This window comes from Rhinopithecus roxellana, chromosome 2 (genome assembly GCF_007565055.1).
Source record: "Rhinopithecus roxellana isolate Shanxi Qingling chromosome 2, ASM756505v1, whole genome shotgun sequence".
In the NCBI taxonomy this organism is placed as follows: Eukaryota; Metazoa; Chordata; class Mammalia; order Primates; family Cercopithecidae; genus Rhinopithecus; species Rhinopithecus roxellana.
The window spans coordinates 49,447,583-49,473,549 of record NC_044550.1 but is presented as its reverse complement, the minus strand read 5'-3'; the positions used below and the strand labels follow the sequence as shown (position 1 = coordinate 49,473,549).

Here is a 25,967-nt window from a genome sequence, read left to right as displayed (position 1 = left end):
ATGTTAATATAATGGCTGTTATTTACTAATCCCTAACCATGTATCAGCACTATGCTATGCACTTCACATCTATTACTTTATTTAAACCTCAAAACAGCCCTCTGTGTTAGACTGAATTTTTTTTAAAGGTCCATTTACTAATGAGAAAACAAAGGTACAGATATTTATAACAATTTTCCCAAAGTCATATATTTAGGACATGGAAGTTGGAATTTAAAATGAATTTGTCAGAATCTCAAGCCTATCCTCTTATCCACTTTACTGTCTTCCCTTACTAAAAAATAACCGTGATGAATGCATATCTTACTCACCTTCCTGCTCTATTCCATCACGGTGCAATTCAGTTGGAAAGGACAGCTGATGTCAAGAAGTCAGAGGGCGCATTCTGTTGGCATCCCCTTCCTGACAACCCCACCAAGGGGTTTTTCAGATCATATTTAAATTCTTCTGATAAAACAGAGCTCAAATCACCTAAGAAAGCAATTTTACCTTCATACCTATTATCATTTGACAGATTCTCCTGGGAGAATAAAAGAACAAGATAAAACTATATTTTCTCTTGAGTCTTACAGTTTACAAATTTCACATGCCTTATTTAATCTCCAAGTTATCCTCTATGTTCGTTTAAGTATGCATTGTTAAAATTATCCCTATTTTACACATACTGAAACTTTCCAAAAAATTAGGTGGCTTCATTTAATCTGCCATTCAGTAAACTTTTTTCTGTGCCTTCTATATTCCCAGTACCCTTTAAACTATTGAGGATAGATAAATAAATATAATGTAGGTCTATTCTTGAGGTCTTTAGAAAGCATGGCATTTTAGGGCTACATACCATTAGCACTACCCTTCTACCTTTCTGAGTAGTTGTCAGAACTCAGTCACATGATCTCACCTAATGCAAAGGTGCCTGGGGAGTAAAATTTTGCTGGTTGCCCAGGAGAGAAATGAAATGGTTATATACATGTAGTAACTGCTCTGATTCACTTAAAATTTAATAATTATGAATATTATAACATGTCACAAGATACAATACCATATTATTATCTCCACAGATAAAAATAATAATAATAAAATGTAACACCCATTCCTGATATTAAAATGAAAACAAAACAATTCTTAGTAAATTAGGAATAGAGGAGAACCCCTTGAAAATGTTAAAGAGCACAGTATCTTGTAAAAAAAACCTCCAGTCATCATTGTAACCAGTGATGACATATTAAAAGCATCCATTTTAATACTAGGACTAAGTTAAGAATATTTACTATTACCACTTCAATTTAGCATTTTATTAATGACCCCTTGTCAGCACACAAATAAAGAAATCTCCTTCACCTGATATACAACTTCAGCAAAGTTTCAGGATACAAAATGTACAAAAATCACTAGCATTCCTGTATACCAACAACAATCAAGCCACAAACCAAATCAGGAACACAGTCCCTTTCACAATTGCCCCTAAAAGAATAAAGTACCTAGGAATACAGCTAGCCAGGGAAGTGAAAGATCTCTACAAGGAGAAGTACAAACCACTGCTCAGAAAAATCAGAGATGATACAAACAAATGGAAAAACATTCCACGCTCATTGATAGGAAGAACTAATATCATTAAAATGGCCATACTTCCCAAATCAATTTATAGATTCAAAGCTTTTTCTATCAAATTACCAATAGCGTTCTTCTCCGAAGTAGAAAAATAAAATATTTAAACATTTATATGGAACTAAAAAAAACAGCCCAAATAGCTAAGGCAGTCCTAAGCAAAAAGAACAAAGCTGGAGGCGTCACACTATCCAACTTCAAATTATACTATCAAAATAGCACAGTACTGGTACAAAAACAGACACATAGACCAATGGAACATAATAGAACCCAGAAATAAGGTTGCACACGTACAACCATCTGATTTTCAACAAAGCTGACAAAAACAAGCAGTGGGGAAAGGACTTACTCTATAAATGGTAGTGGGATAACTGGCTAGCCATATGCAGGATATTGAAACTGGACCCCTTCCTTATAACGTATACAAAAATCAACTCAAAATGGATCAAATGTAAAACCCCAAACTGTAAAAACCCTGGAAGACAACCTAGGCAATATCATTCTGGACATAGGAACAGGCAAATGTTTCATGACAAAGACACCAAAAGCAACAAAAGCAAAAATTGACAAATGGGATCTAATTAAACTAAACAGTTTCTGCACAGCAAAAGAAACTATCAACAGAGGAAAGAGATGACTTACAGAATGGGAGAAAAATTTGCAAACTATGCATCTGACAAAGGTCCAACATCTAGCATCTATAAGGAACTTCAAAAAATTTACAAGAAAAAACAAGCCCCATTAAAACGTGGACAAAGGGCATGACCACTTTTCAAAGGAAGACACACGTGCAGCAAAAAACTATATGGAAAAAGAGTTCAACATCACTGATCGTTAGAGAAATGCAAATTAAAATCACGGTGGGACACCGTCTCATACCCGTCAGAATTGCTGTTATTGAAACATCAAAAAATAACAGTTGCTGACAAGGTTGCTGAGAAAAAGGAATGCTTATACACTCTTGGTGGGACAGAACTACCATTCGACCCAGCAATCCCATTACTGTGTATGTACCCAAAGGAAGATTAATCATTCTGTCATAAAGACAATACACGTGTATGTTCATTGAAACACTATTTACAATAGCAAATACCCATGTAGATTAAATAAAGAAAATGTGGTACACATATACCATGGAATGCTATGCAGCTATAAAAGAAGAACAAGATCATGTCCTTTAGCGGTACATGGATGGAGCTGGAGACCATTATCCTTAGAAAACTAATGCAGGAACAGAAAACCAAATATCAGATGTTCTAACTTATAAGTGGGAGCTAAATGATGAGAACACATGGACACATAGAGGGGAACAACAGACACTGAGGCCTATTGGAGGGTAGAGGGTGGAACGAGGGAGAGGAGTGGGAAAAATAACTATTGGGTACTAGGCTTAGTACCTGGGTGACAAAATAATCTATATAACAAACCCCCATGACAAACCCAGACATGTACCCCTGAACTTAAAACTTAAAAAAAATTCAACCATATAGCGAAAGTATTAACGTTTTTGTGAAATACGTTTTTTCTCTGCATATTACTTTTATTTTTAATTTTAATCTATGAATAGATAAAATATTATCTTGGTTTCAAAATGAAAACTGTATTAAAAGTTTACATCAAATTGATTTTTTAAAAATCAAATTCAGAATGTCAAAAGCATCTGTGTGATAAACCTGGCTATAAAACAATTTTACTTGGTTGTTAAAAAATTAGCAAGGTCATTGTATTCAGCATATCAGGTTATTCTGGTACTCCAGACTTAGAGATTATATAGTTCCTTCCAAAGTTAATTCTAGGTCCTTTCCACTTCATTTTTTAAACACACAGAGGGTTTATTAGTTAATTAAAATAAGATCTCAAATGAGGCTATTTTATCATCAATTTTCTGGTCCACAGATAATGGTGTGTTGGGCCCTTCTCTTTAGAGTCCTGGAGTTTCCCATAATAAATATTGTATAGCTATGACTGTTTTTTGCTCTTCACATTTCTGTTTCATAATGAGACACAAACTTCGAAACCCTCCCTATTCTTTTTCTTTTTGTATATTGCCGTAGACTTTGCTTCAGACATGTGTCATATACCACCCCCTGAACAGTTCACATTTCTTTTCCTAGTTGAGAAATAATAAAAGTTGTAAAATGACGTTTAGTAATTGAACGCAGTTTCTTACCACAGATACTCTGCCTTGGTGTTCCAAGGACATTAACGTGCCATTGGTTTAACAGTTTCCTCCTATTAAAGAGAGGAGAGGGTGGCGTGAGAAAGGATTTTCTTTGGTTACCACCTCTCTGAATGCCTTGCACACTCTGGATTCTCCACAGAAATGATTGGCTAATTAAAAGTTAGGACCATTTGCCAGTATTTGAGGATTTAGGGTGGACTCATTTTAAAACCCCAGCTGTTTACAGGCTCCTTTCTAGGTCATTGGAAGTGTTGTCGCCACCTCTTTTGTATTAGTTTCCCTTGGCTGTTGTAACAGATTGTCACAAATTTGGTGGATTAAAACAAAAGACATTTATGGACTGTCTTCTAAGGGTTTGGGGGAAAATCTGTTCCTTTTCATTTCCAGCTTCTGGTGACTGTCAGCAATCCTTGGATTGTGGCTGTGTCATACCCATCTCTGCCTCCATGTTCATGTAGCCTCTCCTGTGTGTGTGAACCAAATCTCCCTGTTTCTCTTATAAGGACACTTCCTACTAGATTTAGGGCCCACCCAGATAATCCTGGATAATCTCTCTGTCATGCTCTTTAATCACATCTGCAAAGGCCCTCTTTTCTAATAAAGTAACATTTCCAGGTTTCAGGGATTAGGACCTGACATCTTTGGGTGGCCATTATTCAGTAAGTGATATATATTTACACAATTTCTAGGACTGTCTTCCACAGTCCTTACTGCAAGGCAGAAACCTAGGTTTAAGGTTCTAAATGCCATTGTGCAACCCTGCCATCTCCTGTCATTTTTATTTGCTTTTAAAATATATTTCTAGGCTGGGTGTGGTGGCTTGAGCCTATAATCCCAGCACTTGAAGAGTCTAAGATGGGCAGATCGTTTGAGCTTAGGAGTTCGAGACCAGCCTGGACATCATGGCAAAACCCCATCTTCACAAAAAATAAAAAAATTAGCCAGGCATGGTGGCATGCACCTGTAGTCCCTGGAGTCCCAGCTCCTCAGGAGGCTAAGATGGGAAGTGGCTTGAGCCTGGGAGTCTGAGGTTGCAGTGAGCTGTGATTTTACCACTGTACTCCAGCCTGGATGACAGAGTCAGACCCTATCTCAAAAAAAAAGTTCACTAATTAATAAAAACATATTTCTATGTTTTTCTTAGTGCACAAGTAATATGTACTCATTATTTAAAAAAAATTTAAATAGAAAAATTTAGCAAAATAAAAATCATCTATAACCTGACTATCCAAAAATAACCTATATTAACAGTTTCATTTTTTTCTAAGCATGTTGGCATTTTCAATGTCCTGCATCTATGTTTGATGAACAAATGAATAAGTGAAGGAGCCATTAAATCACAGGATGTCTCCCTTCACAAATGATCTGGTTAAGGAAGTGGAGCTTGGACTCCTCAAGATCAATTGTGTCTCTGACTTTGTCAGCTGCATGCTCCTCAACTTACTGGTGCTTTACCATTCCTTCTGTAAGATGACAACAGTTCTGGCATATAGTAAACCTCTGTAGATGTTGCTTATTACAATTCAGGGTGGGAAAAGGCGCTCCAAGTGGAGGAACATGCAATGGAAATTGTTGGCGGGTAGTTTTGTGTCAACATTTGCATTAGTTTTTGTCTCAATTAAAATTTTTTGAAAATAACAAAGAGCACCTCAAGAAAGGTAGTGGGATGTTCCAGACAAATGCTGAATGCCTGTAATATTACAGAGTGGTTCATATAATAGATGTATATTAAGAAAGGTAATTTCTAGGTCTCTTACAATTTTGAGAGTATGATTCTAGACTTTTGGTTTTAGAATCAAGTCTTTCTTTCCCTCATTTCCAATGTGCCTCCTCTCACAGTTGAGGAATGTCTCTATTCTCCAATGAATCAAAACATGTTAAAAAAAGAAGTGACCCCAGGGTAGCTAGACTGGTGATGGCTGTGCTCCCAGGAAGAATGGTCATGCAGGAAAACTCTATCTGAGAAGAAATTCATGTTCTTGTGTTCTGTCCAGTGTGGAAATTCACATGGGGTAAAGGATCCTTGTCTGAAAAAGAAAGGGTTAAATGTTTTAAAATGAGTTATATCAGGAACACTCAAAATACTACATATATTTTTCTCTATCAGAATGAATTCTCTCCTGTTAGTACTCCTAGGATCTGAATACCTGTAATATTAAATAATATAATGAAAATGCTTTAAAATTAAATGAGCCCAGAATGATAATGCTCCTCAAGTGTAGATCTGCAATTTATAATATAAAACAGCAAGATGAGACATCTGTATAAATAATTTGTTTCTATTTATTTGCTAATTATAAAACAGTCTCATACTATTATGTTTGTCATTTTTAATTTAAATAATGATTTGCAAAATTACATGTTTTCCTTGCTTTTGTTTTTTTATTAACTGAGAATATTGTACATTCTACAGTGTGTACACCTTTATTGGTAGTATGCTACAGTTTTCTATAAGGAAATTTATAACAATGCTTAGGTCAGTGATCCCCCCCAAAAAATTATGCATCAGAATTACTAGGGTAGATTCCAAAATGGTTACCAATTTGCAAGTCTTCCCATCTCTTTTCTGCCCCTGGCGGTACCCCAGGAATCTATGTAACTAATTTCAGAGGCTAAGAAGAAACTTGATAACTATTTATAAAACTTCCCCAAACTGCTTTAATAGCAGTCATTGATTAGAAAAAGGAACATAAATTGGCTTAACAGCTAAAGGTAAATCCTTAAAGCAGTTTGCATTTATTCCATTACTTTTTATTCACAAATATGTGTTAAGAATTTATCATGCCAGAGTCTGCCTGTTGTTCCCTGAGCTTTATTTTTCTCATTTATAAAAAGAGAAATACCTATGTTACAGAGTAATTTGGTGAATTAATGACATAAATTACATGCAAAGTATTTAGCAAAGTAATAGTCAAGAAATATCACTAATCATCCTTATCAACATCAAATGCTATGGTATTTATTATTAGATTGCTAATTAGAGGTTTGTTTTACTAACCAGTCTAGCCTTGCAAACAGGATAGTAAAAACTGGCTTCAAAGTTTCTAGTTAGTTTATCTCTCTGTTTACTCACCTAGGTAATAATACCAGCAGATATATATTGAAACTTTACTACAATCATTTCATTATTTGAGGATTAGCAAAATATGGGCCCCAAATAGCTTAAAGTTCTGGTATATTAGATTTTTAAATATTAAGATAATAAATACTGTGTACCAGGCATTTTTCTACAAACTACTCATGTATTAGCTAACAATGATGCCATGAAGTAGGATCTATTTTTATCCCGTTTTACGGATGAAGAACCTGAGGAAGGGGGAGAAATGTTTTGCCTAAAGTCGTGTGACTAAAAGGTGTTAATGGGAACCTGAACCTAGGTAGTTTGACTCTAGAATAGATTTACTTAATCACAAAATTTATTGTTATCAGCAAATTATTATATAGTCAGAACAGTTATGGTTATAATTTAATATTTTTCATAAGTGTACAGTGTCCTGTTTTCTTTTCATAACAGGGCCTTAATATGTAATACCTTTATTTCAATTTTCTGTCTTCCCTGAGTAATTTTTGGAAATAGGAGTGCAAAGACTTTATTGGCCTTTCTCGCCTTTATGTTCTCTGTGCCTAGGACAGGGCCTGGGACTTGCTACATGTTATTTAATTAATGTTAATATTTATTTAATAAGTTAATGAAATTACTTGCTATAAAGAAAAAAATTGAACCAATGTATTGTTTTAATAAAACCTGTTGAAGAATATTTATTTCACCTTCATCTCACTTTCAAACCTCTGTCTAATCTTATTAAAAATGGACATATATTGTCAAGCTGAGATTTTGCTAGTTCATTGTGATGCTCATAGTCCATTGTTTACGCTGGAAAAAAATCTCAACATTGCACTTATTAAACTAACAGAGCTATTGCATATGCATGTTTTTTTTCCATTCCAAATTCCAAAGAATAAGATTCCTGTGCCTATTTTCAACAGCATCTAGCCTTACCCCAATCTTATGTGGTTTTGGCTCAGTGATCTAGATATGAGTTTTCTTTTTAATAGTAATTTTAGCTGACAGCAAACTACTAGTATGGTTACGAATTATGTCACTTTTGCCAACTCTTAGCTGTCAAACTGTAAAAGATTTTGTTTATCATATTTCATTCTGAAATTTTAAAGATTCATTTTAAAAGGAATATTTCTTATCGGGAATAAAAATATGTATGATTCCATTTTGAATGTGCTGGTTAATTATTGTCATGAAATTATTGCCATATGTGCTGAACTCTTATTGAAAAGGTTACATTTCCTTGTTGTACTTGAGCCTCTTCTCTATGATCATCCAAAGTTTGCCATGAGGTATATTGAACATCAGCAATGACATGCCCTTACTTAGAAAACTCAAGACACTTTCACCCTGGTTCTTTTGTCACTCAGTACTCCAGCAAGTAATTGATAGCTTTGTCACAAAAGGGATAATTGAAGAGTGTGTGATTAAAAAAAAAAAAATTACCAAGTGTTGGAAAGGTTAATGAAAACCAATGGATAGGTAAAACACCCTGGGGTGAAAAACAGAGAGGAACCCCTGACCACTCTTAGCTCTACTGGAATTTGGGGAAGCCTGTGACTTTAAGATTTACCCCAGTACAAGTAGGACCATGTTGCAACTAGCATGGAAGGAAACAGGTGAATAAATATCTTGACCTGTCTCTCTTGTGCTCTTCTGACATCCTGATGTAGCCTCTCTAACCTAACCTGAAGTCAGAGATCAAGCGAGCTTGGTTTATGGAATTTACAGAGATCAATCTCTTGGAGTATGGAATAGAGTAAGGAGTGGAGAGAATATTTGGGGAAGCAAACAGAGAATATCCATCGTATCTACTAAGAGAGAATTTTAAAATATCACATGGTTTTGGCTGAAGTGCATGGGCCTTATGGAGCTTAAAGCTTCTTAATTCCCATTTCTAACATGAGTACTATTCTTCTAGATATAGAGAAAAATTGAAGTCATCTTTTACTCTTCCTTCTTTGTTTCCTGCTTAAGCTATGGCTAGTTTCTGTACATGTTTCTTAACAATATATAATAATGTATCTGTAATGCAAATGTATGCCATTTCTACTGCCAACACCTTTCTTGACCTTACCCTCTTATGTCAAATTAATTGCTTTATGATAACAAACTTTTAAGAGTGTGGTATCATTAAATCTCCATCTGCTTTGCTCAATAACCTACCCTGGCTCTCAGCTGCTACAGATATCAAGTGTAACATCCTCTGCCTAGGCTTAGAATTTCTACAACACATCCTCAGCACATGTAAACAACAATCTTCACTTCCTAATTATTCCTCCACATGGGTCTTTTGCTTATTCTAATGTGCTCTGCACATATGGTTCTAATTTCTGCTATGGTTGATGTTATTTCCTCCACTTTGAAAGATTACCCCTTGGCCACTAAATCTTAAAACCCTATCTTCCTCTTGAAACCATTTCCTTTATATACTGTTTCCTAACTAATCAGCCTGCCCTTATGACACTGTCTTCTTAAACTTTTATTATATTTACTTGATTTTCTAAATACTGTCACACTCATTTGTTTTAAAATTATGTACTGTGTTATTCTTGTACTGAGAGTAAAGAGTTTATCATTTATTTCTTCCACACACTTCACAGCACCTGAGATATTTAAAGAAACAATGTCTGAGACATGGTAGTCTGTCAACATATTACTTTTTGAGTTAGATTGGACACCCGAGTTGTACTTGGTTATTAGTTCGTTGCTTCTTTGGTTAATTTAGAGCAGCTATGGAAGAATTGACCAACTCACACAAACAAGCAGTGCATACTTTTTAATGGCTAATTTCTCTCTTAGGTATTTGCCCTAAAGGAATACATTAGGGAAAAGCTCAAAGACTTAGCTTCATGGATGTTCTTCGTGTTCTTTATAACATAAAATGTTCCTTATAAGACAAAAATTATAAACATATTACAGCAGTAGAGGACATAAAAGTATGTATACTCAAGCAAGTACTATAGAATTCAGCTTTTTAAAATGATGTGGATGACTTACATTTGGCATAATAACAATACATGACTTTTAAGTTTTGAAGCAGATAATAAATATCTTTTTATTTTGATTACTGTTTTGCAAAAATTGCTCTGTATGTTTATACACACACGCATAAATAAATAAAAGTATGGGAGAATTTATATGGTGTTAACATTGGTTATCTGTAGTGGGTAAATTAGAGATTTTTGTTTGTTTACCTGCATTTTCAACACTGTAAACATTGCTAAACGCTTTGAAAATAACTATCACAATTAAGACATTTCCCTTAGTTAGGGACTTTACAGAATGGACTCTATACAATGTGATCAAGTTAACAATTGCAGTTAAAGGACTTTATTTTATTTACTGAATGACTTAGTAAATTAACCACAGTAAATGTTTGTCAATTAGAGCATATCCTGCCCTAAACCTTGTCTGTTGATATTTAAGCTACTATTTTTATGTTATAATTTGTTTGAAAAACTTGTCAAAATATACAATTTATATAATGTCAAATAAGAAAATGTTAATAAAAATTTCAGCCAGAAGTAGCTGTTTCACATGTACAAAAAAGACAACAAAGGATAGCATTACTTGGAGTTTTTAAATTACCAAATGTGATAGCTTAAGATTTCATGGAGGTAGCATTTATGCCAGAGTGTTGCTTGAATTCAACTTATATGGCACAGGTACAATTCAAGATCTTAAGTAGAGACTGAAGATATAGAATTAAACAGGAGCTATACATACATACACAAACACAGATGTGGATAAAATGAATATTAGATGCTATGTTCTAAAACTGAGATAAATCACAAAATGAATTACTTCGCAAAGTCATTTCAGGAAGTAGAATAAATTCTTAATTGAAACAATTATTTTTACCACATTATGTAGAAACCATATAGATTACATTTATGTAATAAAAGGTCTTTACTACAATGTGTATCTTCAAAGTATTTAGCAATTTTTAAAAATTACTTCAAAGATAGGGAAACAAAATGGGAAATGGGATCTATAGGCCAGAGAAAACTAGGTATGATAAAAAAAAAAAAAAAAAAAAGCAGGAAAATGTACTTCCTAGAGAAGAATAAAGGGAATTTCTCTAATACCTCACCTTGTAAGGCATGGAGGGAGAGGGATACTTCTAACGTACAATTTCTTGGGTTTTGGTTGGAGAGTGCTATGCTTTATCAGTCTAAGCCCAGAAGGAGAGAAATGGCTGAGGACTATAATTTTCTATGCCAAACCAAGTAGGTTGAAAATTGAGTAAAATACTACTTTAGCTAAATAGTACTATTTTTTGAGCTGGGAAAAATGGACAACATGATACAGTGGACAAGAGCATGGACTTTTGAGTTCAGCACACTTAGTTTTTAACACTGGCTTCATTATGTTAACAGTTTCCATTCACTCAACAATACACATTTTTAGACATTAACTATATGCCAGGCAAAATGCTTAGCATTGGTAGTAAATTAGGGAGAAAAACACATATTATTTTTCCCTTACAGTTTAATTAGGGAGATGGACTTTAATCAATTCATCTTACAAATAACATAACTATATACAATGGTAAATCAGTCCAGGAAAAATTCAAGAATCTATGCAAGTATATTTTAAATGTAGGCAATCTTAAAAATAATATAAAATTACCAGGGAGAGAATGTTGTCCTAAGGTAGATGGGAGTATGCTGCCATTTATAGAAGGGTAGTTGCTGGATGATAGAAAGCCATAGAAAGCAAAAAAGTTTAAGAGCAGAAACATTAACTTACAGAGTGGGTGGAGCCAGACCACCTCGACCTTTTTCTTAAAGCAAATGAAAGCCGTGGAAGATTTTTAAGCAGGAAAGTTGCAAGATCAAAGTGTTTTTTTTTTTTTCTTTTTTTTTTTTTTCTTTTTTCCTGAGACGGAATCTTGCTCTGTCGCCCAGGCTGGAGGGCAGTGGCGAGATCTCGGCTCACTGCAAGCTCTGCCTCCCGGGTTCACGCCATTCTCATGCCTCAACCTCCGAAGTAGCTGGGACTACACGCGCCTGCCAGCCACTACGCCAGGCTAATTTTTTGTATTTTTTAGTAGAGACGGGGTTTCACCGTGTTAGCCAGGATGGTCTCGGCCTCCCAAAGTGCTGGGATTACAAGCGTGAGCCACCGCGCCTGGCCAAAGTTTTATTTCTAAAAACACCCCAGCTGCAATAAGAAAAATAAAAATGGATTGAAAGGTGTTAGAATATTGTGTCTCCACAATATTCTATGAATTCAGTGAAGGGGCATTTGAAAAATTCAAGACGAGAGATAATAGTTGCCTGAAATTAGAGAGTGGTAGTAGTAGAGATACGTAGTAGAGATAATGATTTATACATTTCTGGCTTTTGCAACTGAATAGAAGAGGGTGTCAGTCACTGAGCTGGGGAATACATAATTAGAGCCAGATTTACTTGCATTTTAATTTGACTAAGTTGAGTTTGAGTTTGAGATGACTTTGAAATACCCAAGTGGAAATGTCAAATAAGCTTTTGAATGTATCTGAAGCTAAGAGTGTCCTAGGTTAGAAATATTACTCTGATATTCATTGGCTTACAGTTGGTTATTGAAGTCATAGACATGGATGAGATAGGCTGGAGAAAGAGAGTACTAGAGTCAGAAGAGAAGAAATTATTGGATAAATCTTTTTTAAAACTCTAATATTTAAAGGTCAGTTAGAGTCAGCAAAAGAGATTCAGACAACGGAGAAATTAGGGAAAAACCTAGAGAAAACCAAGAAACAAGGAAAGAAGGTGCTTCAGGGAAAAAGTGGTCAATAGTGATGAACACTACCGGAAAGTCAAGTCACTGAAAAGTGAACATTATCAAACATGTAGGTTGTGAGAGTCATGTAAGTGGAATGCTGGGTGCATCAACCAGGCTGCAGTGGATACAGTGAGGAGATAGATTCAGTATAGACAATAGGCAAAGAAAAAAAAAAAATAGAATGATAGCGGAAAGTCAAAAATAATTTTTTTAAATGGCACAGAATTTTAAATATATCTCAGCACTGAATGAAATGATCCACTAAAGAGAGTAATGTAAAGATAGAGAAAGGATAGCTGGGCGTGGTGGCTCATGCCTGTAATCCCAGCACTTTGGGAAGCCAAGGCGGGTGGATCACCTGAGGTCAGGAGTTCAAGACTAGCCTGGCCAACATGTTGAAACCCCGTCTCTACTAAAAATACAAAATTTAGCTGGGTGTGGTGGCAGGTGCCTGTAATCCCAGCTACTCAAGAGGCTGAGACAGTGGAATTGCTTGAACCCAGGGGGCGGAGGTTGCAGTGAGCTGAGATTGCGCCATTACACTCCCACCTGGGTGACAAGAGCAAAACTCCATCTCAAAAAAGAAACAAAAAAAAAAAACAAAAACAAAAAAACAAAGAGAGAGCAAAGAAAGAGTGAAGAGATAAGAGAAGGCTTATCAAGGCTTATCACAACTTTGTCTAAGTCTCCCTTGTTTTCACAGCTATAAAATGGGAAAAAGAATAACTACATCGTAAGATTATACTAACAATTAAATAATATGGTGTGGGTAGAATACTTGGTAAAATTTCTGGCACACAGAATGTGTTTAATAAATTGGTGCTTAAGATGAATCTAGCAGCTAACATATATATTAGTCTTATACATACTAAATGCTCAACAAGTATTCGTTAAATCTGGAGTGAATATGATTCTGGCACATAATTTTTGATTATTTGGAATATAAAAGAGGCTGATGCATCTTACTGTATTACTGGGTTATAGATACACCTTGGATATTCACTGATTATAATGATGATATACAATGTTTGCTATCCGATGATGTTGATGTTTTGAGTATTTGTGTTCACAGGGTGCTATTTTTCTGTCTGGAAATAAAGTTTTTGAGCATCCCTGCAATGAAGAGAACCCAGGGAAGTTCCTTTTTGAAGTAGTTCCAGGTAAGATATTTTCCTAGTCTGATTAAATTATTGTCATCCTGTGTTGGTAAAGGTGAAGATGGGTCAGACAGGTTTCATTCTTTTTTGAATCATAACTGAGAACCTTAATTTGAGGTTTGGTTAATATTGACACAGATAATAACTGCAGGTTTATATACTAGTACAAATGAATGCACTCACACACACATGCTCTAACCATGTAACTACTGGATTTTCCTTTGTCCATGAGACTCCGTAGTTGACCACAAGTCATGACACAGTATTTGTTCAGGACTCTTGGAGTGAATTTGATTTTATAGTGCTCTTGTGATATGAAATTTGACAAGGTGTTAGAGGTTGAATGCTTTGCCCAGTGGAGTCACTGACATATTTCCTCACAAAATTGCATCTTAAAGGAGGTTTTGCTAAAAGCAAAGCAAAGCAAAACAGAACAAAACAAAAACTCTTACTCCTTAATACTTGTAATACTGACCAAGTATTACAGTTCTGTACCTCAGCTTTGCTCCCAACCAACCACTTCCACATGTTTCGCTGGTAGAGCTGAAGACAGCTCTGCCAAGACATCAAATCCTGCAGTTAAACTTTTGAAACATCCGTTTGTTTTTCCTAGTCATCTGTATTCATTCCTCTTAGTGTACCTGATCTTCACTAAAATCTTTGACTCACCCAGCAACAATTCCTCCAAGGCCATGATACCTACCTTTTTGATCAGTTCTTCAACCTTTCCTTATCCCTCAATGTAAGAAAAAGGGAGGTAGGAATCTGGTTTTTATAGTATTGGCTCTGGCTGACCCAGTTTATGTAATATTGATATTGATTTGATCACAGTCTACGGTTGGTGTTAATTTATTTGGGTAAGTAATATGGAGTTCTTATCAATAATGCTGCCACAAAGCAGTCAATAAAATGTCTTTTTCCCATATTTATAAATGCTGGGAATCTAAAATGGAAAGGCATATTTTCCCCTCGATGAAAACAGCTGTAGTACTAAGTTCATCTGGCTCATGATGGAATCCATGACTAAATGTTAATTAATGCCGCTGAAGTGCAGAAAGGTTAGTCAGATGCAATGTGTTATTTGTTTCCCTCCAGGGAGAACATATTGTAAGAAACCTGAATCTTATTTGCCTTATTAAAATCCTTTTATTCTTACTTCTTAGTGGAATACCCTGTATAGAACCAGATTCCAGATGTTACAGAGTCTTTGAAGTATCAGTAGAGGAAATTTCTTTTCCGATTTATTCTCAGACAATAGCTATGTTGGCTTTTAAATCAACATGGTATTGAACTGATGGTTGACTCTTTATCTCCAGTAATGCTAGAGGTCTACTTTTCCATTCAGTCAGCTAGCTGCAAGGAGGTTTCATCTTTTGGTGAAGAACTTCTCAAGTAATATAGATGGATATTTTCAATACTGTTTTAGAGAGAGCCATGTCTTCAAGACCAGGAAGTAATGGATAAAACCTCTTCTCCAACATTGCTATTCTAAATCATCTGTTTCACATGCAGTGCATATGACATAATGGCTTTTGAAGAACAAAGCCTAAGAAGTTTAAGACTGTGTAATATGGAATCTGAAGGTTGTCCTTTCAAAAACAATTATATGAAATTCAAGCTTGCTTCTGCAATTATGGAGATAAATATAGTATGCAACTAGATCATTTGAAAAGATGCTTCCTGAATTATTAATACAGTATGTAATAGCTGCTAAATTAGGTTTTATAATTCTAAATCATCTTATGGAGTGTGAAGAGAAGTGTTCCAAATGTGTCTTTGAAGACAGAGCTGGAAACACAAAGCACTACATTGAGAATCCAATGTCTGTGCCATTCATCCTGGTCACTGGGGCTTTGATGATGTGCCCTTGACATCAGGATGGCATTTCCAGGCAAACACTTCTGTACTTCTGTGATAATGTGGGTTCTGTATCAGATTACTTTCATCAATATTTGCATTATTGGGGTTATTCAGGGATAGCATAACAATTAATTTATCTTTGCAAGTGGGAATGAGAAGGTAATATTTTTCAGTTTTTCAGTTGTGTAATTGTTTAACATGAGAATTTGGGATGTTACAACAGATTGGTTTTATTTGTCGGAATGCATAGGAGGCAGCAAGGATTGCAGAAATGTGGTTGGTAACGTGTATAGAACCCTCGGCAGTCTGTGGGCCTACCTGGCAGAAGATCATCATAGGGCATATTTATTCTAGATTGGCTTTCTCTATAAAATTATTTCAATTGCCACTTCTGAAAATCTATCATAAAGACGATGCTTACAAACCCAACAAGTTTCTGTCTTTATGGATAGCTAACTCAAATCTAACTATCCTGAGTTTATCAGTGAGTAGGAGGGGATTACATATTTTAATCTCATCTGCCCATAATGATTTCCAACAGAACTCACAAAAGTCTCTAGCAAGCTCTTTGCCATTATTCTAGCGCTACATGCGTACATACACATTTGTGTGTGTGTTACTAATATAGTTGATCCATATGTGCGCTGTATGTCCTGATAATTTTTCCATATGTATCTATATATGTAGAAATTTTTATTTTGTTTTATTTTTGCTTTTGCTTTATACTGAAATATCCTATGAAACCAAGGAAAATCATATAAAAATAATAAAACAAGAATTTTCAATAAAATTGAGTGTCTCAGGTCTTTGTGTATTACTTACTTATATTTGCTTACAAACTATATTTGTATGCATATTTTAGGCTTTTGTAAAAACCTATCTGAAAATAACTCTACTGTGTTTTAGGGTTGATTTCCTATAGATTCATTATCCTATGAAATGAATTATCTCTCTGAATAATGCCATGAGTTACAGATTTTTCACTCTAAATTTGTCCTATTTCTCTACTTGTTATTCAAAGGGATATCAGCCAAATTGGCAAATTTGAAGTCTTCTCTGTCAGACATGCCAAATTTTAGATTGAAGTGAACTTCTATGGCCAAAGTCCAAACTTTTGGGAAATGTGGTTGAGAAAGAAAGATTGGCAAATCTTTAACGAACAGTTCTTGAAGAAAGAACTTGCAGTTGGTTTCTGCTTCTCTAAATGTGTTCTAGTTGAGTTTTCCTTGAAATGTTTTAAAAAATAAAGAGTAATTATTGGAATAATGATGTAATAGCTTTCTTAGGAGAGAAGTTTCTCAGAGAAAAAAATAAAATGACAAAGAAACAGACAAGAAATAGGCAAAATAAGACAAAGGAGGACTATATGTACCTCCATATATTTAGAAACCACATCTTTCTGTATACCGAACACCTGGGAATAGCATAATATAACACATGGTGCTAAACAAATATTTATTGAAGTGCATGTATTTACCAGGCTTATGGAGAAATCTCAGTCATATGAAACTGCCCCCACTCTGCTATGTTGAACTATTTCCTGTTGCATAAGACCTTTTCTCCCCTGTTGCAGCAAAGACCTCTTTGTCATCTAGTGGCTAAAGTGGAGAGAAACTCCTTACATGTTTCCTTTCCTACTTTTCTGCCTTCCTTTCTGATGATGAGACCTAGAGATGGATGGAAGAAGGTAGAGATCTTCCTACACAGTTGATATTGCTGGGGCATGGCCCCTTTACACTGACTGATCATTACAGACATTCCTCTCTAAAGGCTGAATCTTTCACAGGTGCATGTGTGGATTTTTCAGGGTCTCTGGAATTAGAAATCCACTTCACATGCTAGTGTTCTCCCGGCATTGGGATGGTCCTGTTGGATGGGTTACAGCAAAAGGGCTCAAAGGTCAGCTGCTTGCTTTGTGTTTATTCAGCAACTAGGAAACTCATGTACCCTGGCCTGCAAGGTAAGGGAAATGCAGGCTGTTCCACTGTTGCTGCCTCCTTTGTCTTGTCATTTTCTCCACGGGTTATCAGCTTCAGTGCCCAGCAAGGTCAGTGACTTGCCAAGCTTCAGAGGCCATCGTGAGTCCTTGACTTAGAGAAGGAGTGGGTCACTGTTCTAACACACATCAAAATTTACCAGCAATACTCTTGTTCCGATAGTTGGGAGAATTCCTAGTCCTCCCCCTCAAAAAACAGTGTTGATTTTGAAAACTGCTTTCTCCAAGTAGCACTTCCTCATTTCTAGTTTCCCCTTCAAAACAGTCAGGGCCATTTGGGTTCTCAGAAATGCAATGCTTTCTCTCAGTAAACCGGGCAGAGAAGTGGCTAGGCACAATTTCCATTGGTCTTTTCAACTTAGAATGTGGGGTTTTAGCCTCTTTTGGGGGGTAGGGGGTGGGACTTAGCTGCAATTCCAGGATAATGGGGATAAAACGTTATATTTACATCTATCTATAATCTTAGCTTGGATTCCAGCAAACACACGCTGATGGAGAATGACATTAGATTGTCATGGGAAAGGTTCTCTGAAGATATTTTTTTCTGCGAGGAAGTGAGGAAAGCAGGATGTGACAGGTGCACCTGCCCTACAATGCCATAGCAACTGAGGTCTTAGCTGATCCAGTGGGGTCCCCTGAGGCTGTGATCCCTCTCAAGATTTCTTCAAACTGAGGGGCTGGGGCTTTGTTTCCTGGTGCCAGCTAGTCATTGATTGGGTGCAGGGAGACAGATAAACTTGGGTGAAGCTGTTTCCTGCTGCATTGTAGAACAATTCCCATGAGAATCTCTTTGTGCCTTCAGCAAGGAATATACCAGTCTTTGGGATCTAGAAAGAGTACTACAGTTATAATGTCTGTAGCCTTGTCAGTATCTAGACGTCTGAATTCCAGGCAATGTTCCAGGCTGTTCGCATGTATCGCTTTATTTAATCCTTACTACAACTCAATAAGGCAGGCAATGTCATTATCTTTATTCTACAAATGACAGATGTGAGGCACAGAGAAGTAATTTGATCCAGGTTAGAAAGCTAACACTGGGCTGGGTGCGGTGGCTCATGTCTATAATCCCAGAATTTTCGGAGGCTGAAGCGGGTGGATCACCTGAGCTTAGGACTTGGACACCAGCCTGACCAACATGGAGAAACCCCGTCTCTACTAAAAATACAAAATTAGCCGGGCGTGGTGGTGTGTGCCTGTAATCCCAGCTACCCAGGAGGCTGAGGCAGGAGAATCGCTTGAACCCGGCAGGCGGAGGTTGTTGTGAGCAGAGATCTCGCCATTGCACTCCAGCCTGGGTGACAGAGCAAGACTCCATCTCAATAAATAAAATAAAATAAAAACGGTCTGGAGTCTCTTTTCTGAAATATGAGCATGTGAAGTTATTTTTTGAACTGGAATGGATACACTGGTATCTTTCTAGACTCATTCATTAAGAATGAGAATTTTGGCACTTGATAAGGTAGACATTTTGGTTTTTTAGCAGCTATTTATAACACAATATATAATACAAATAGGCACTAGACAGAGATGCCCACTTACAGTTCTTTTGAAAGCATGTTTTAAGGCCACAACAATCCCATCATGAAAAAGTGGGGAGAAACAGACATTTTCCTGCAGTGATCTTCCTTATTATGAATAAAGGTAACAAAGGTGGATTCTACGGATGGAGTGCTTTCTTATAGACAACTGTTACGCTCTAGGATCCAATTCTCTTTCATTACCGAACACACATTGCTGAAATCGGTCAGCTTCTTCACAAACTCCCCTCACATACTGGCCAAGTTATCACTCACTGTCTAACAACCAACCAAGACACCTGATATTAATCATATGCTGGGACTCAGTCCACCGACCAAGCAAAGATTCATCATAGCTTTCAAGGGCAATTGTCAATATTCCAGACCCTAAAAGGCACATCTGACCCAGTGCCTAAAATCAATAATAACTAAAACTAGGCGGTATACTTTCCTCTGCCTTCCTCCAGGGAAAGAAAAGAAGAGGTGAACACAAAAGACAAGAGGATGAGGAATGAAAAAGTAGCTATGGAAAAAAAATAAGATAAATGTTGAAGGTTAATCTAAAGTGATTTTTATCTGCCTGGAAACAAAATTAGGCCCTTCAAAAAAAAAAAAAAAGATGTTATTTATCCTACCTTTAGCAACAACTGTACTAATTATTTCCAATACCCTCAGACAATGACATGTTACTTTTGTACATTTCAATTTTTAAAAAGTTTCCATTCTAATTATTTTTCCAGAAGGATTTCTTAGGAGATAGGTGAAAAGTTAGAGGACATGGGTGCCTAAAGAATCTAATAAATGCATTGATCCTTTTGCCAAAAAAAAAAAAAAAAAAAAAGGCAAATAACTACCAAAACTGCACACACTTTTGAGGACTTCAGAGATTCCCTAAAATGCAATCATTGACTATAGGTTAAGAATAATAGTTTATACTGGGGACCAAATACTTTATTATCTCTCTCACTCTTTATCTATCTCTATTTTAGCTAATGTGTCTATGTTCCTATGCATTTATCTATGTATATGTATGCATAAACCGTTATTTATAATTATCTGGTATACCAATCAGTTTTAGACTTTTACCTCTGATTCAGTTGTTCTTTCTCCTGCTTCTATGATTGTGTAACTCCACAGACCTATTTTGCACATTTGCAAAATAACTTTTCCTGGATGGAACATTTCATGGGTCTGGAGGCTGTAAAATTTTTAATTTAGTAAAACTTCAACCTACTTAGATGGTTACTGCAGCTGTGTTACATAATAGGCCAGCTGAGAAATAAATAGTTATGAGATAGATTCATGGATGTCTCTTTGAAAGAAAAAAGTATGGCCAATTTTTGAGTTTTTGGAATAATGTAACAACATCAATAAAAGTTTACCATACATGTCTGCAATTGTGACTCCTTCTGGGTTGAATAAATAATGTCATTGGCTACATTAACTTGCTGTCATTTGAAAATGTAAGCCAATATTTGACATATACTTCATATGAAAATGTAGGAATATTTTAATTGTGTTGTAGCATAAAGTTTAGTCATTTTCTTGTTCACCAGTTAAATATGCTGCTTAGGCATTTAATTTTACAACACTCCCTTATCTTAACTGTTTTTCCTTTTTGTGTTAGTTCTGTAAGTTAAAATCCATGCGATTATATTTGTTACCCTAAAGCAGTTGTGACAATCTCTTTTTTTTGTCTGCCTAAGTCTGTAGGCAGCCCTGAAGCTTGTATATATATATATTTTTTGCTTAGTTATAATATGTGCAGATCATTTAGAGAATGTGAGTAGGAGTTGCTTATGGTATGAAAACATAATTCTATATACACAAGTAACTCTACACGAACTAAATAAAGGCATTGGTGAAAACAGCATGTATTAGCTAACTACTATGTGCTCTTTTACTTAAAAAAAGTTTTTGAGATTTTTGTTTCAAAATTCCCTTCCTACTTAAAATACATTAGAATATACACTTGAAAGAAGCTATTAACATGGTACAAAGAACATTTTTTAAATGTTTTTAATCCTTTGAAATTCTGGCAAATGTCATTTCAACCAACAAACATTTGGGGCATTTACGAACTGATGGACAGTGTGATCATATGATCCTCTCCTGTGAAGTGTCCCTCTGAGGAATGCTGTCTCACAGTGTTGTTAGACATGTTGATCCAGTCACTATCACTATTTGCTAGCCTAGGGGCCAGCAAGCCTTTTCTGGAAAGATCCAGAGAGTAAATATTTTAGGCTTTTGTGACCATAAGGTTTCCACTACAATTGTTCAACTCTGCCGTGGTAGCATAAACAAATGGATGTGGCTGTATGTCAATAAAGGTTATTTATGGACACTGAAATGTGAATTTTATATACTTCACAAATATCAGAAATATTATTCTTTTTTTTTCCAACCACTTAAAAATGTTAAAAATAAACAGTGAACCAGATTTGGCCCGTGGGCGTAGTTTGCTGACCCCTGGGCTAGATAAAAAAAGCAAACCTATGAAAAGGAAGCTGAAATACTGATATAAATCACTAATCCCCACTGGTGCCACCAGAGCCAGAATTAGAACTCTGAGACAGCCTGTCTCCCCAGGCCATGGCATTACCCATTGCCTCAAAATCATGATTCAGGAACTATTTGCCAATATTTTTATTTAGAAGTTCCATCTCTGAATAATATCTATTCTTTAAATCACATTGAACTTTAAAAGTGTTAGTGACCAAACTGAAATATTCTCTTTTAAACACTGTCTCAGTTCATTTGGGATTCTAGATTCTGACCAGAACTGAAATCTCTTATGTGACTTTATGAATACCATTAATAGGAGATTGGATTTGCCTAGCATGAAAAACATTTCCCATATTTTGTTCAGTCCACACAAATTCAGGGAACTATTTACAAATATTCTGAGATGGAAGCAATTCTGGCAAGATCAAAAAAGCTTGAAGTGTCTTCTAAGCTTTCCTTTATATGATGTAAATTAGCTGTTTTGTTTGTTTTGTTTTGTTTTGTTTTGTTTGGTTTTGTTTTTTGAGACAGGGTCTTACTCTGTCACCCAGGCTGGAGTGCAGTGGTACAATCACGGCTCACTGCAGCCTCAACCTCCTGGGCTCAAGTGATCCTCCTGCCTCAGCCTCCCAAGTAGTAGCTGGGACCACAAGTTCACACCACCATGCTCGGCTAATTTTTTTGTTTTTGTAGAGATGAGGTCTTACTGTGTTGCCCAGGCTAGTCTCAAACTCCTGAGTACAAGCAGTCCTCCTGCCTCAGCCTCCCAAAGTGCTAGGATTATAGGCGTGAGCCACCCCACCCAGCTTGCATTAGTATCTTAACCCTCTAAGTATCTCACAGAAAATAACAATACATTATTTGTGAGTAAAACAAACAAACTTAAGCTTATCTTCTTAGAGGGGTAGTTTATTTCCTTACCACCCATTTATTAACTACTCCCCGCCCCAAACCCACTGGTTTTCTTTTACCATCAGTATGAGAAATGCTCCCATAATATTCATATTTAATATTTACTGAAATATGTGTCAGGCCCTGTACTGATATATGTCAGGCATTATATACAACGATTCATTTAATATAACTGCACACACACACACACACACACACAGAGAAAGGGGCTGGGTGTATATATATAATATATATATATATATATATATATATATATATATATATATATATGAGAAAGTGAATATATATAGGCATATATAGGTAAATATATACCTACCACAAATGGGGTTATGAGGAAAAAAATATATATATAGATGTAAAACAGTGGTACAAATTCACATTTTTGACAAGTGCTAAAGCCAGGCTTCACACCCATCTGAGCCCACAAAACCACCACATGTTACAACTTTCTTATACCAATAAGGATATGGATAGGTTTATTATCTACCCCACACTGAGGCCAAATATCTAAGAATTAAGAGAAATAAGGATGATAAGAAGAAATGGGGTTATGGGTTTAAGAGTCAGTATACTCTGCATTTCATTCCTCTCTCCTCCATACTCACAGTCCTTGCACTGTCTGCTCTCTTCCTTCCCTATTAGATTGGAAGCTCTTGAGAAGAGACACCATCTATCCCTACTGCCTAGCAGAGTGCTGTCATGTAGTGTATGCTTAATGCATGTTTGTTGAATTAATGAATAAATGAGACTGCAGTTTTATCATCTATGGATTGATCACATTGGATTAGTCAAAATTAGAGTTGTCTAGGTCTGAGTTATTTAACTTGATTATTGACCTTTTTCCCAGTGCCTTGTGAGACTAGATCTTAGAGAAGTTCATTAACTTCTCAGACTCTACACTATTTTAAAAGTAGACAACATTATAGCTAGATAGAAGGAAAAAATTCTAGTGTTCTATACTATTGTAGGGTGACTATAGTTTGCAATAATGTATTATAGTGTCAAACAGCCAGATGGCGGATATTGGATGTTCCAAACACAAAGTAATGATAAATATTTGAGATGGTGGATATGCAAATTATCCTGATTACCCGCTATACATTATATATATTTTACAAAATCACTAAGTACCCCATAAATATGTACAATTATTATGTGGCAATTTTTTTAATAAAAGAAAGTAGTACTCTCCTCATTCTTGAGTCCTTCATTAATACACCAATAGTGTCTTTTATTGCTTTGAAAACAGAAACATTTATAAAGAAGTTATTGCTGAAATAAATGTGATCTTTCCCATTGTTCTTTGTGACATGGTTTTAATTATGCATTCTCAGGCCATTTGTGTTCACCTGCTTCTTTTATCCAATAATTGAAAAGGGTTTTGCAATCTAATCAAGCTATGAAAATAGCAAAGTACTAAACAAATGTTGGCTGCTGTTATTACAAAGAGTTTGTCCAGGCAGGTCTGTGGTAGGGCTTCTTTGAGCCACAGAACGAGTGTGTTTGGGTGACTCGATGGCCACTGGAGAGAACAACCGATAGGTTAGAAATGATGTCAGAATGAGAAAGGGGAAGCATACTTCACAGGAAAAGAAATAGACGAGGAAAAGGAAAATGAGTGTGCAGCAGAACAGCTGCTGATAATTAAGAGTGAGAGATAAGCTTGTAGCCAGCAGAGCAGTGGCATATCACTGAGACCTGTGCCAACTCTCAGGGAACCAAGGAAGGTTTTTTCTTTTCTTTTTTAATAGAAAACTGAGATGAAGTGGTCCTGAATGTTTCAAAAGATAAAACCCCAAGGACCATCTGCAGGCCAATAATGCATCCCTGAGACTGTCAGGCTTCCTGGCTTTAAAATGGACTTTATCTTTATTTGCCTATTCATTTGTAGGTTCATTTAGGCCATGCTAATCAAATACTTATATTTCAAATATAGGATTAATAAGCAAAAATTCGAACTTTTTTTTTTTCAAGATGGAGTTTCACTCTTGTTGCCTAGACTGGAGTGCAATGGTGTGATCTCGGCTCACCACAACCTCTGCCTCCCAGGTTCAAGTGATTCTCCTACCTCAACCTCCTGAGTAGCTGGGATTACAGGCACGTGCCACCACGCCTGGCTAATTTTGTATTTTTTTTTTTTTTTAAGTAGAGTATTTATTTTTCTCCATGTTGGTCGGGCTGGTCTCGAACTCCCAACCTCAGATGATGCACCCGCCTTGACCACCCAAAGTGCTGGAATTACAGGCATGAGCCGCCGTGCCTAACCTCAGACTTCTATATTACGTCCAAATTGCATCAACCAGCTATGATCTTATAGGCCTCACCAACTTTTTTTGTTTGTTTTTTTGTTTGTTTGTTTGGTTTTCTGAGACAGAGTCTCGCTCTGTCACCCAGGCTGGAGTGCAGTGGCGCGATCACTGCTCACCTCAAGCTCGGCCTCCCGGGTTCATGCCATTCTCCTGCCTCAGCCTCCCAAGTAGCTGGGACTACAGGCGCCCGCCACCACACATGGCTAATTTTTTATATTCTTAGCAGAGACAGGGTCTCACCATGTTAGCCAGGGTGGTCTCAATCTCCTGACCTTGTGATCCACCCGCCTCGTGATCCACCCGCCTCGGCCTCCCAAAGTGCTGTGATTACAGGCATGAGCCACCGTGCCCAGCCTAAGCCTCACCAACTTTGCAGGACAGTCCCTAGACTGTTAATATGAAGGGGCAATGGTTTAAGGACTCTCTGGTCCCATATGGAAAGTTTCTCTATGAACTTCTGCTTCATCAGCACTGTTTTTAAAATAAAATTTTTTGTGTCTTTCACAAGAAAGGGGAGTGAGTAGAAGGAATCTTTAGTGTGTTTATTGGCTTTCTAGGGTTTCCACAACAAGTACTACAACTGGGTGACATAAGCAACAGAAATGTATTTTCTCAGCATTCTGGAGACTAGAAGTTCAAGCTCAAAGTGTCAGCTGGGTTGGTTTCTTCTGAGGGCTCTCTCCTTGTATCATCTCCTTCTCCCTGTGTCTTCACACGGTCTTCCCTCAGTGCCCTTCTGTGTCCTAATTTCTTCTTGTAAGGACATCAGTTATATAGGATTAGGGCCACGCTCATCACCTCATTTTAAAATAATTACCTCTTTAAAGACCCTGTCTCTAAATGGGGTCACATTCTGAGGTATTGGGGGTTCAGAGCTCCTTGTATGTATTTTGGTGAAACACAAGTAAGCCCATATCAGAATAAAAAAGGAAATGAGACTTAACCGTTCTTCTAAAGGCTTCTCTATTTTAGGGGGCAAACTTTCCCTCATGTTTCTGACTGACTGCTTGAGCTCCACCCTACTCCTCAAAGAAGCAGAAATCCAGACCTTGCTATATGTTCACCACACTATCATCCAGAACTCTACTTATTCCTTC

The 25,967-nt window shown here is 36.4% G+C and overlaps 1 protein-coding gene across 2 annotated transcripts in view; it reads left to right on the top strand.

Annotated features, from left to right (window-relative positions):
* The window catches only part of ARHGAP24 (Rho GTPase activating protein 24), a 526,450-nt gene that overhangs the window by 232,892 nt on the left and 267,591 nt on the right, over positions 1-25,967 (top strand). For both annotated transcript variants that reach the window (XM_030915931.1, XM_030915930.1), the window contains exon 3: positions 13,687-13,774. In XM_030915931.1, coding sequence (XP_030771791.1) covers positions 13,687-13,774 — 88 coding nt within the window. The remainder of the gene's footprint in view (positions 1-13,686; positions 13,775-25,967) is intronic.